General features: G+C 43.9%; 1 protein-coding gene across 14 annotated transcripts in view; it reads left to right on the top strand.

Moving 5' to 3' along the window:
• Positions 1-13,740, top strand: part of LOC109398163 (F-actin-uncapping protein LRRC16A) — a 632,161-nt gene that overhangs the window by 248,330 nt on the left and 370,091 nt on the right. For 12 of the 14 annotated variants that reach the window (XM_062851852.1, XM_062851842.1, XM_062851847.1 and 9 more), the window contains exons 8-9: positions 4,903-5,078; positions 5,139-5,301. The exons of the other annotated variants lie outside the window; for them this stretch is intronic. In XM_062851852.1, the coding sequence (XP_062707836.1) occupies positions 4,903-5,078; positions 5,139-5,301 (339 nt within the window). The remainder of the gene's footprint in view (positions 1-4,902; positions 5,079-5,138; positions 5,302-13,740) is intronic. 14 annotated transcript variants of the gene reach the window in all.

Genomic DNA, 13,740 nt, shown 5'->3' with positions numbered 1-13,740 from the left:
GAATTTTGCTTTGAGGAAGGCGAAAAGCAAATCCGTAGGCCCCGACGAGATTGGGTACTCCATGATAAAAAACTTAAGTGAGAGAGGTAAGTGCTATCTTCTACAGTTGTTCAACAAGGAGTGGATCAATAACACTCTGCCGTTAGAGTGGAAACACAGCTTAGTTGTTCCCATGCCGAAAAACAAAGGTCCCAACAACAAACCAGACAGTTTCCGCCCAATATCCTTGACCTGCTGTCTCTCGAAAATCTTTGAAAGAATGGTCAATCGCCGCCTAATTCGCTACCTTAATGACGAGAACCTCTTGGACCACCGGCAACACGCATTTAGACCGGGCCACGGAACGGGGACATATTTTGCAACACTTGGTCAAGTATTGGACGATGCTTTAAAAAATAACAACCACGTAGAAATGGCCACTTTGGATCTTGCCAAAGCCTACAATCGGGCGTGGACACCGGATGTTATTCGCAAGCTTGCTGAATGGGGCCTCTGTGGCAACGTTCTGCATTTCATTAAAAACTTTCTCTCCAATCGCACTTTTCAAGTGCTTATCGGAAACCATCGATCAGCTGTAAAAGCTGAAGAAACCGGAGTTCCACAGGGATCTGTGATTGCTGTCACGCTGTTTTCAATAGCAATGAATGGGGTATTCGAGTCCCTGCCGAAAGGCATATATATTTTTGTGTATGCAGACGATATTGTACTCGTAGTTATCGGGAAACATCCGGTGGCATTAAGAAGGAAACTTCAAACAGCAGTTAATGCGGTTAGCAGGTGGGCTGACTCAGCAGGTTTTCAACTATCAGCTGAAAAAAGCGCAAGGACTCATATTTGCCTCGTAAAACACCGCCCACCTAAAAAAGAAGTAACCATTCACGGCAAAGCTATCCCTTTAAAAAAAAAAACTATACGTACTCTAGGAATTCGTATTGATCGACGATTAACCTTTATCGATCACTGTAAAGAGGTCAAAAAAGACTGCAAATCCCGATTGAACCTCCTTAAGACCCTCTCCAAACGTCACATCACCAACAACAGGAACACACGGATGAAAGTCTCCAGCGCCATCATTGACAGTAAACTGTTCTATGGTGTCGAATTGACATGCAGGTCTTCTGATACGCTAGCCAACATTTTAGCTCCTATCTATAACAATGCTATCAGGACAGTATCTGGTTTACTACCCTCAACACCAGCAGATGCAGCTTGCATTGAAATAGGTTCACTGCCATTCTTCTACAAGCTAGCTGTAGCGGTCGTAAGCAAAGCCGTAAGTTTCCTGGAGACAACACGTAAGTGCCGCACAAGGGTCTTTCTCCTCGATGAGGCCAATAGACTCTTAAGAGCTGTAGCCAACGAAAGCCTCCCTTCAGTTGCTACGACCTACTGGACCGGAGCGAGATGTTGGCGATCCCCTCCTCCAAAACTGGACCTCTCTATCAAAAGACAGTTCAAAGCAGGTGACAATAATGTAGCTCTGAGATCCACTGTCACACAACTCCTGATTGAAAAGTACCATAACCATACACAGCGATTCACCGATGGCTCAAAAGCGATGAACCATAAATTTGTTCAAGCACTCGCCGTTGTCAACATGGCTACTTTTCTTCCAATGAAATCACTTCACTTTTCTTCCACTATCCTTCTTCCACTTGCAAGAATTGAAATTCTGCCCCCAACACAGCACTATCGCGCGAACATGAACTCTCGAATTCTGGTATTCGGAACTTGTTTTAATAATATTTCGCGATTTGGGACGGACGGGTCGACTGATATTCGCGACGGTCGTTTTACTTCTGTTAATTTACATTATGGGTACACATTTACATACACAATGATGTTGATATGGCTTGTATAACAGTTATGTTTTCGATGCACAGTGGGTGAGTGTAGGGTAAATTGGTAAGTATTATTCAATGTTGTTTTGTGTTTTTATGTTTACAGGTGTTCGAGTGTAACAGGTAAGTACTATTAACAATATTTACAAATTTCATTTAACAATAAACATTTAACAAATAAACAAGTAACAATTAAGTATTAAACATCCCGGCCGCCAATGAAATTTGAATCTTCTACAGTTGCTCCGACAGTCGATGAGGGACGTCGATTGGGAATTCGTAACGCTGCTTGTAATCGGGTTGACATAAGTGGAAGCCGGGTGGTCCTAGAAGGAAGAGCGGCTGAGTTTCTGGCTGGAAAGGGAACGACATGGTACTTGCCTAGGGCGAAGTCCAGTCCGTTGGGTCCAAGGACCCAAACGGAAGGCTTCGTTCCTCTTTACAGATGCTCCCGGAACACGCTCGATTCCCCCGAGCTTGGGCCAGGAGTCCTCTCGACTGACGGATTGCTGTAGGTTACTGGTGTTGGAAACGACGACACGTTGGCTAGATCGATTTACGCCGGTAGTGAACAAAGTTTGGATGATTCTGGAAGGGACGAGTCGGCGTCTATGGCCGAGACCTCAACATTCACCACAGACTACCAGACATGTACTCCGTCTTCTCTGCTGAAATCGTCGCCCTTTTCCTGGCAGCTTCGCATCCTTCTGATAAGCCAGTTGTTATTTTAACTGATTCAGCCAGTGCTATTTTTGCCCTCAACTGTCCATCTTCTCGACACCCATGGATTCAGGCAATTCAACAAATTCTAGACAACGGTAATGACGTTACTTTTGTTTGGATCCCAGGACACTGTGGTGTCCAAGGAAATGAGTCTGCCGACCAACTAGCATCGCTTGGTAGGTCAAATAGAAGATATCTCACCAAGGAAGTTCCTGGCCCCGACGCCAAAAAATGGGTAAAACACATTGTACGTCAAGCGTGGACCCAAGAGTGGTGGGCTAAAAGAGAGCCCTTTATTCGTAAAATAAAAGGAGAGACGATTAGGTGGAACGACACGAAAAGCCTTAAGGACCAACAAATTCTCTCGAGACTCCGCACTTTGGTCATACCAGACTAACCCATAACATGGCTGGTGGGTCTGGATTCCACAAGAACTGTGACATATGCGGAATTGTCAACACCGTAGAACATACTGTTTGCGTCTGCCCCAAATTCGATAACATCCGTGAACATTACAACATTGGATCAATCGGGAATGCACTCAACAACGATCCAGAAAATGAAGAAGCTTTAATCGGCTTTCTTAAAGATGCGGGTTTATATGGATGTATTTAAACCCCAAGCACCCCCAAGTCAACGAACACCCAGCTTGAAGTCGACCCTGGAAAACGAGTATTACGAGGATTACGTTACTATATTCAACGAAGACCCCTGAACGATGCCGGAAAACGATTGGACTACTTCAAAACAACACAATGATACTTAAATACTCTGTAAAAATACTCTGTAAAGTGCTGTTGATATGACTCTCCAAGAGACGAACTAGCCTCGGGCTGAAAGTCTCTATAATAAAGCTATAATAATAAAGCTATAATAATAAAGGCCGGGCGGGGCCAATCGATCAAGGTGCGGAGTTCATCCGGCACTTTGGCGGAATATCGTCCCCGCGGTCCGGGTTAGACACGATCTGTCTTAGTCCGGGACAGACCCAGGAATTTGGTGAGAAGGCCAGCAATAGGCCTAGGCGTGGCGGGGCTGGCAGGCCGTAGCGGTTCGGTAGAATAACGGCCCATAAGGACACTGCGTGTCGTCCGACACTGGGGTGCTTCTCACGGTCCGGCGATCGATGGGCTTCAGGAGACGTCGTCAAATGTTCACGGGCTAGCGGGCGGTAGACATTTTCACCGAAAAAAAAACACTTTTTGGTTTTGGTCAAGATCAACACGGTAGAATTAAATAAAAACTCCACGAGGAAATTCGTGACAGGCAAAAATTTTCAATATAGTAATTTCAACCAATTTCTATCCACAAACTGAAAGATTGTGGTACTGACTACCAAAGAGATTTATTTACTTAAGAGGCTCTTATCGTAAGATAGGTTCTTTTGGAAAGTTTTGCGAAACTACCATTGGGAATACGAGGCTTCTTTACCCCTAAAAGGGATACCTTCATGGCCTCAGTTTCGTCACCTCGCTGAGTGTGTTCCATCAAAGACGAGCTCTGAAATGCGCACATTTCGAAATGGCGAAACTGCTTGCCGAAACAAAACCTTTAACTCTGCCAACCACTACTGGACGGAGGAAATGCAATTCTTTCCGATAGTGGTTGTTGGTGTCCTGGGAAAGAAGAGATACGATCGACAGCTATGGGAGAAGATATTGTGTTACGTCCTTTTGAAATGTTGGTGCTGAGCATGTAAATACTATCACCTTGATGGAGAGTAATATGAACATCTATTGACATATGGAATCACAATACAATATACTTTTTATTGAATTTGATACACCAATGTAATGTTTGCTTTCTATGGGCCCTAAGAACTTCTACCGTATATGGGCGTACTGACAAATTTTGCTACAAAATGCACTCCACCGATATTCATATGGATGCATACTATCAAATTTCAATATTGTTCATGATAATTTCTGTTATTGATGCCTTTAATTCATGATTCTGTTATAATATGTAGCGTAATTCTATTAAAAAACGATTTTTTAGTGGTAAGGCCCTTTAAAAGGGCGTAACTCAAAAATTCGCCCAACGATGATTTTAAAAATTTGACCAGAGGTGTAGGATGAATAAATAAAGAGAATGGCGTTACAGGTTTTGATGGTATATTTCATTTTATAATAACGGTAAATGGAGCACCGTGTTCATCCTTTGCCTTGGTCTCCCGTGCTCACATTCTCCGTGTCGTTCACCTGAACATCGAAGTGCTGCTTCCACCTCTGAATTTTCTCAAGTCTCTCCGATTTCCCAATACTATAAGTCAACTAACAACATTGGGAATACGAATTCGACCTTGATTAATCACTTTATTATCCTTCATTTATTTTAGGAAACAATGGAAACCATGTTACGAACGGGTATTGAACAATGTCCAATAACACTTGGTAATCAAGGAATGTTAGCAGAGCTAAGAAAAGGCTGTGAAGAAAAATTTGTTATATCCGAGGAGTTCCTGCAGAACTGTCTAGTAAATAATGCAGGTAGCGAGGTTATGAATCGAATCAGGTAAATGATGGGCTGTAAGGAAAAAAACATAATTTGATTATGCCTTTCTATGCTACATAGTGAGTTAGAACAGTCAATGGCTAGCCTTATTTCCGACCGAGCTACTGATGAAGTTTTAGAAGCGTTAACTCGTTACAAGAGAGGACTGCGTTTGTCCGATTCACCACATAGCTTCATTGAAGACCTACAAACACCAGAAGCAACGAGAAGCCGCTCTAATCAGGTATTTAGAATAACACCGGATAACTGATATCTAGTATAGTTAATTTTACGAGCCGATTCAATGAATTAAATTTTGACAGGAGGTAGCGTCCTAACCTGTGAAAATCAATATCATCATCAACATTGTTGTCATTCCGTAAAATGCGCCTAATGAGCTAAACCTGTACGAAGGTGGGATGAAAATACCGTCAGTGTACCAGTAGCTTTTGCTCACTGTTGCAAAAATCAAGTTTTCACGCATAAGGGCTTTTTGCAGATCAGAAGAAATTTCTCAGCCTATCTTGATGCATGGGAAATTCGTTGCCTGAATCGCTCAAGAAACCGTTTTTTTTTTCTTCGATCGCAGTACGCAGTTGCGAAGAAATGACAGTTCAAATGGCAGTCACTGTCAGGCTTTCCAAATGTACAGCCTTCTCGCAACAGCCCGCGCAAGGCTGAATCGATACTCTCTTATGTGTGCAGACCATCTCTCGATACCATGTGCAATACAATTAGTAAGAAAATATGTATCGCCAACAGCACACACACGCATGAGTGAAAGATGCATTGAAATGAAACAGCCGCTGCTTCGGCTGCTTGCCTGACAGTTCAATTCAATTCTAGCCATCGCTAGAACCAGAAACGAATTGGAAAAAAGTGGTTTCCCTCCCTTCACACTTCCACTCACAGCACAGTGTATGTAACGCCTACAAGTTATGTAACCAAAGCGTGCTGTGCCGCTTGACCATATTCACCTTATTCACCACACAATCTATCACCTTACTTACTTACTTACCGATCAGGCTAAGGCCGGGGTGGAGTCTGCTGTACATAGTAGCCGCCTCCATTCCACTCGGTCCATGGCTGTTTGTCTCCAGTTCCGCACTCTGCGTAGGGTCCGCAGATCGTCCTCCACTTGGTCGACCCACCTAGCTCCCTGCGCTCCACGTCTTCTTGTACCGGTTGGATGACTCTCGAGAACCATTTTAGTCGGGTTGCTATCCAACATCCTGATGACGTGACCCGCCTACCGTAGCCTCCCGATTTTCGCGGTGTGGACGATGGTTGGTTCTCTCAGCAGCTGATGCAGCTCGTGGTTCATTCGCCTTCTCCAAGTCCCGTCTTCCATCTGCACTCCGCCGTAGATGGTACGCAACACCTTCCGTTCGAAAACTCCAAGGGCGCGTTGGTCCTCTGCACGTAGGGTCCATGTTTCGTGCCCATAGAGGACGACCGGTCTAATCAGCGTATTGTAGATGGTTAACTTCGTGTTACGGCGAACTTTATTCGATCGTAGAGTTCTGCGGAGTCCAAAGTAAGAACGATTTCCTGCCACAATACGCCTCTGAATTTCTCTGCTGGTGTCGTTGTCGGCGGTCACCAGTGAGCCCAAGTACACGAGAATTCTTCAACCGCCTCGATTTCACCACCGTCGATATAAATTCGGGGTGGCGGGCGCGGTGATTCCTCCCTAGAGCCGTTTGCCATCATGTACTTTGTCTTCGACACATTAATGACTAATCCGATTCGCCTGGCTTCACTCTTTAGTCTGATGTTCCTTTCCGCCATCGTCTGAAATTTACGAGCAATAATATCAATATCATCGGCGAAACCAAGCAGCTGAACGGACTTCGAGAAAATCGTACCACTCGTGTTTATCCCCGCTCTCCTAATTGCACCCTCTAAAGCAATGTTGAACAGCAAGCTCGAAAGGCCATCACCTTGCCGTAACCCTCTGCGAGATTCGAAGGGACTCGAGAGTGTCCCTGATACTCGAACTACACACATCACTCGATCTATCGTCGCCTTGATCAATCGTATCAGTTTATCCGGGAATCCGTATTCGTGCATAACACAGCGTAACAAAAATTAACTTTTGGTCTGTCTCAAGAGCAGTGATCCTCAGGCCGATTTTTTCAACTGCTCGTATTACAACACCTGGATTGATTTGTGAATCATTTAACACATTATTCTTGATTATTTCGAGAGTAGAACAACTTCCATAAGAAACATTTCAAGGAATTCTACGGCAACATAGAGAACCAGACTTCACGTGCGGCCCGCGGGCCGCAGTTTGGTGACCGCGGCTCAAGAGCAAACTTATGTGTCTCCGAAGGATTTTGGGCCGCTGAATCCGAATCCGGGCTCAGATTTGCTCCAACACGTCACAATTTTGAGCTATACCTCAATTTATACGGCAGAATATGCGATTTTGGGCTTTTTTGACTGCAAGCCATTAAGCAAGGAAATATTTTTTTTAAGCAATCAAAAGGTTAATTGGTCAATCAACATCTAAATTAACGACTCATGCAAAATATTTCGTTTTACCAAATCAAATTTGAGAGATTTAAGCGTTTTATGTTAGTATGTAAACTTGCATACAACTTTTGGAGGGTGACTTGTATGGGAAATATCGTACCTAACATATGGAAAGGGGGATCCCTAGGCCGAAACGTCGGGAATGTAGATAAAAATCGTTCTTGAATCAAAGACTGAGAAAGCCATCCCCCTTTCCATCAAGTTCCCAGTCGTAAAATCCCGTACCTAACATAAATCGCTTAAAACTATCAAATTCGATTTGGTAAAACGAAATATTTTGCATGAGTCAGATGTTAATTGACCAATTAACCTTTTGATTGCTTAAAAAAATATTTCCTTGCTTAATGGCTTGCAGTTAAAAAAGCCCAAAATCGCATATTTTGCCCTATAAATTGAGGTATAGCTCAAAATTGTGACGTGTTAGACCAAATCTGAGCCCGGATTCGGATTCAGCGGCCTAAAATACTTCGGAGACACATAAGTTTGCTCTTGAGACAGACCAAAAGTTAATTTTTGTTACGCTGTGTAATCTGCCATAGCTGTTCTCGATCGATTGTATCATACGCCGATTTGAAATCGATGAACAAGTGATGTGTGGGCACGTTGTATTCGCGGCACTTCTGCAACACCTGGCGGATGGCGAACATCTGGTCCGTTGTAGCGCGTTCACCCATAAATCCAACCTGATATTGCCCCACGAACTCTCTTGCAATCGGTGATAGACGGCGGCATAAAATTTGAGAGAGTATCTTGTAGGCAGCGCTCAGTAGTGTGATTGCGTGGTAGTTCCTGCAATCCAACTTGTCGCCCTTTTTGTAGATGGGGCATACGATACCTTCCATCCATTCCTCCGGTAATATTTCCTCCTCCCAAATCTTGGTAACGACCCAGTGTAGTGCTCTCATCAGTGCTTCTCCACCGTATTTTAGAGGCTCGCTTGGTAGTTGATCTGCTTCAGCAACTTTGTTGTTTTTCAACCGGCCAACCTCCTCCTCAATCTCTTGGAGGTCAGGGGCCGGAAGTCTTTCGTCCTGTGCACATACTCCTAGATCTGTTAGCACGGCACCTTCGGTACTTGCAACGTCGCCATTGAGGTGCTCATCGTAATGCTGCCGCCACCTCTCGACCACCTCACGCTCGCTCGTGAGAATATTCCCGTGATTATCTCGGCACATGTCGGCTTGTGGCACAAAGCCTCTGCGCGAGCGGTTCAGCTTCTCGCAGAACTTTCGTTTGTCCTTAGCGCGGCACAGCTCTTCCATCGCTTCGCGATCTCGTTCTTCCTGCTGGCGCTTCTTCATCCGGAAGACTGAGTTCTGCCTGTTCCGCGCCTGTTTGTAACGTGCCTCGTTCGCTCTCGTACGGTGTTGCAGCATTCTCGCCCATGCTGCATTCTTCTCGTTTTTCAACTGTTCAAATTCGCCGTAGTACCAGTCGTTTCTGTGATTCGGAGTCGCGAAGCCTAGTGCTGTAGCCGAGATACTACCTATGGCGGATCGGATGTCCTTCCAGCAATCTTCAAGTGTAGCTGCGCAAAGCTGCTCTTCCGTTGGTAGGGCCACTGCTAACTGCTGCGCGTAGTCTTGAGCCACTTCTACGTTACGCAGCTGCTCGATGTTAAGTCGCGGCGTTCGACTTCGACGCGTGGTGATAACTGTCGAAAGTTTTGAGCGCATGCATACAGCTACTAAGTAGCCGTTTGCAGCCCATCTGTCACCTTACGGACACTATAAATAACCACCTATCCATGGATCGCATCACCGACCCAACAGTGACTCTCAGATCTCCCATCCTTTCCGTCTAACAAATACCCCAGTCCGTGCTGGTTGTGGGGATGCAGAGGTGATCTCGGTCCTTAGTAGCAACAACCAGCACACTCTAACATTCCTTTCCCTTCCCAACTGACTATAAGGACGTGCCCGGCGCCGTTATTGATCAAAAATGTATGAGCTGCTTAAATTGCACTTTGAGAATAAGTGGAGTGTCCCAGCCCTTATTCATTTGGATCTCAGTGCAATTGGTACCAGCTCAGATCAATCACGGAGGAGCAACCATGTAAAGTCAGATTCGATCGTTTCTTTTTATGTAGTTCCCTCTGGGGAATCTTCCAGGAGTTCCTGCTAGGGATTCCTCCAGGTGATCTCTCTGGAAATTCCTTCAGAAGTTTCCTCTGGGGATTCCTCCAGGAGATCTCCCCAGGGAATCCACCAGGAGTTCCTTCTGGGGATTCCTTCAGGAGTTTCCTCTGGGGATTCCTTCAAGAGTTTCCTCTGCAGATTCCTCCAGGAGTTTTCTCCAAGAGTTCCCTCAGAGGAATTTTCAAGTAGTTCCTTCTGGGAATTCCTCCAGGAGTTCTGTCTGGAGATACCTCCAGAATTTCCCCTGGGATGTTTTTCAGGAGTTCCTTCTGGATATTCTTCCAGTAGTTCCTTCTGGAGATTCCTTCAGGAGTTTGTTCTGGGAAATCCTCTAAGTGCACCTTCAGGAGTTTGCTCTGGAAAATATCATCTGGGAGTTCCATTTCGGGATTCTCCCAAATGCTTCTTCTGGGGATTCCCCAATGAGTTTCAACTGGCAATTACATCAGGAGTTCCCTCTGGAAAAAAAATCATCTAAGAGCTACCTTTGGGAAATTTCTCCAGAAGTACCCTTCGGGAAATTCCCCCAGAAATCCCTGGGAATTCTTCAAGAACTTCCTTCTGGAGGTTCCTCCACGAGTTCCTTCATGAGATTCCTTCAGGATTCCTTCTGGAAGAAAAGTCATCTGGTAAATTCCTCCAAGAGTACCCACCGGGATTTTTATCCAGGAGTTTTTTTTAACTTTTTCGTTTATTTGGAAGGATCGGGCGCCACATGGGCGTAACTGAGCCGAAATCATTTGTTTTCACAGTGATTTAACATTTCACAATTTAATACTGCCTTATACTATGTTAGTTGGGGAAGCCGAAGTACTCGCGGATGTTTCGAGGTTAGGGGAAGAAAAGAAAATAAAAATGGAAAGGAGGGATTTATGGGTTTTAAACTAAATTATTTGCTAACTTACACTAAAACATTGATGGGACACATTTTCCAGATCTGTAACGGAACTAAAAAGAAAGTACTTTATCGGTAGACAACGTCAAGAAGAGGAAAAATGAAAGGAGGACGACGACAGACAGGGGCGAACAACAAATCGAATGGTGGACAACGAAAACAAGGAACGGACTATATCAAACTCTGGCATCAACATGTTTTAAAAACTGATATGTGAGATTCATGTATTCCAAATCAAGTCCCGCCAACACTTCTCTAACGGGTTGCTGTTGTTTTCCTCGGACCCGGAGAATGTCATGCAGCTCAGATCTGACCTCACGATACTCATCGCATCCCCACACGACATGTTCGATATCCTGGTAAGCCACGCCGCAGACACAGAGATTGCTTTCAAAGAGCCCAATACGGAAGGTATGTGCGTTCAACAAATAGTGGTTGGACATCAGCCGACACATTACACGAATGAAATCGCGGCTTAAATCCAACCCTTTGAACCATGGCTTCTACGACACCTGTGGAATGATGGAGTGCAACCATCTACCCATCTCTCCATTTGTGTTGCCAGTTGATCAAGGTCTCCTGACGGGCCAATGCAAAAAATTCGGCGAAGATGATTTGACGCTCGTAAATATCGCCTTCGCTTGCGCTCACTTTAGCCAGAGAGTCCGCTTTCTCATTGCCCGGAATCGAGCTATGAAATTCATTGTAGACACCGAAACCAGTCGAGTAATCGGTTTTTGAACCATCTGTGAAGAACTGTCTGTCCCCACTGACATGCCCGAACTTACTTGCAAAAATTTTTCGAATACTTATGGAACGAAAAGATTCTGGTATACTGGTGATCTCATCCTTCATGGATAGATCAAAATCCACAGAAGAACTGTCGAAGTCTGACAAGTTATCACGATTGGTGTGAACCGAAGATGGGCTTACCTTCAGCGTCATGTACCAGTAGTACATACTCATAAAACGAGTTTGGGGGTTCTGTTCGAGCAGCTTCTCGAAGTTTTCTATGACCAACGGATTTACAACCTCGCATCGGATGAGAAACCGGAACGACAACTCCGCAAAGCGGTCTGTCAGAGGCTGTACACCAGCAAGTACCTCTAAACTCATTGTGTGAGTCGAGTTCATGCAACCTAACGCGATCTGAAGGCAACGGTTGAAGCTTCAGCAAGTGTGTTTTCGCCGCAGATTGAAAACAAAAACTACCGTATTCTAAAACCGACAGAATGGTTGTTTGATACAGCCTGATCAGATCTTCCGGATGCGCTCCCCACCATGTTCCGGTAATAGTTCGCATAAAGTTGATTCGCTTTTGGAATTGTTGTATCAGATACACAATGTGTTTCCCCCAGCATTGGCGTAACTAGAGCCCCCCCCCCCCCCCAGAGTCCGCCAGCCCCCCCCCCCAGGAATTTGTCATGACTTTATGTATAGAAATAAGAAAAAAAAAATCTGAGAGCCACTGTCTTAATGATAAACATAGATCCATAAAAGACATTGATTTGGCATAATATGCGTTTGAATTGATAGTTATTGGAGACTATTCTTAACTTGTCACATTTTACAAGATCATTGTCCAAAATGGACTATGTGATTGACTCTATTAGTTTTGTTTGGAAATATTATACCAGAAATATGAATTATAATTACATGTATAAATAGCAATTCGTTGTACGACTTCTTTTTTAAATCGCCTAATAATGAAATCTTAAGTTTTCAAAGGAATTTTTTTTGGGTATCCCAAAGAAGTTCTGAAATTTCTAGCAGCATCACAGAATAATATTATTAAATGCTTGGTTAAATGCTTCCTTGTGGAATTCAAGTATCATGTGGAAAAAAAAAACTCTGTTAGAATTTGAAATGGAATACAGCAGAAGTTTTTGGAGCCCAGAGAAAATAGATGTCACATTATAAAAGGCCCATATAGCTGATGCGTAAACGCGAGTGCATTCATTGAAACCATGCTGAAGGTGATTTCTAGTCGATAACTATAAATTTCATTGACTTTCTTGGGCATCGAGTATTTGCGTGTCTATCAAAGAATGCACAAATTCAAATGTTCATTGAGGAAGTTATAATATTTTTCAACGTTCTGATTCAGGCGTTATCCTAGTTTAGATGTTACGCCAAAAAGAAGAGAGGGTTGGATTGAGCAGCCTCAGCAAATTGATACCAACTACCTTTTATAACTAAACGTTACACGATGAAATTGGAAATAATAAAATTATATTCTTGAAAAACCCTGCCCTTCGGTTCAGAAAGGGGTATGGGCGCGTTCTGCCAACTTGGTCGAGGCAGATTTCTTGTGAGAACAAGTTGCATACGGACATTCAAAAGTGCCTGAACGAAAGATGTTGCTTGTGAGGATCACTTGAAGATCGGATGGAAGATCATTCTTTTTTTTAGAATATTCGCGTTCGTCTATTCGTTGCTCTTCGTGTTCGTATATTTTAAGTTTCATCTTCAACTGAGTTTGATGAACGCTGCTAGTCAGCAGGGATGATCTTCGCATCTGCATCCGTTTAACCATTCTGAATGGCCGTCGTGAAAGTATCACCAAAAGCGCTACTAATATTTCTTTTATATTTTCATGTATCTGAGTATCATGAGTGATAGCAATAAGCAGGGATAGCAGTGAAAATGGAAGTAATGCAGTACGACGGTAGTGCGATACTGGTAAAAAAATATCGCTGGAGATGAGCATTGTTTGTACTCAGCCATGTCTAAGACGTGCTCCGAAGTGTCAGGAAAGGAAGCATGCATAAAGCACTAATCTACAAAATCCCGGGAAAAAAGTTGAAAGACCTTATTTCACGTGGAAATCCAGCGGTAGGCAAGAGGTGGATATTAGTATGGGACACGATTGTATGGAAAAAAATCCTCGCTCCAGTCGACTTTTTAGATCCCATTTATGTCCCATACGAACTGTACAAAATTTCAGCGCAATCGGTGAAACTATAATTGAGCGCAAGCGGTTCAAAGTTTCCATATGATTTTCTAAGGGAAAAGATACACTTTCCCATAAAAAATCCCAGAGGTCGCCCCTTGTCTCCTTAGTTCAAATCGATCAACGCTTCTTGTAGAAAACTCATTTATGAAACTT

This window comes from Aedes albopictus, chromosome 2 (assembly GCF_035046485.1).
Source record: "Aedes albopictus strain Foshan chromosome 2, AalbF5, whole genome shotgun sequence".
NCBI lineage: Eukaryota > Metazoa > Arthropoda > Insecta > Diptera > Culicidae > Aedes > Aedes albopictus.
This window is presented reverse-complemented; position numbering and strand designations above follow the sequence as displayed.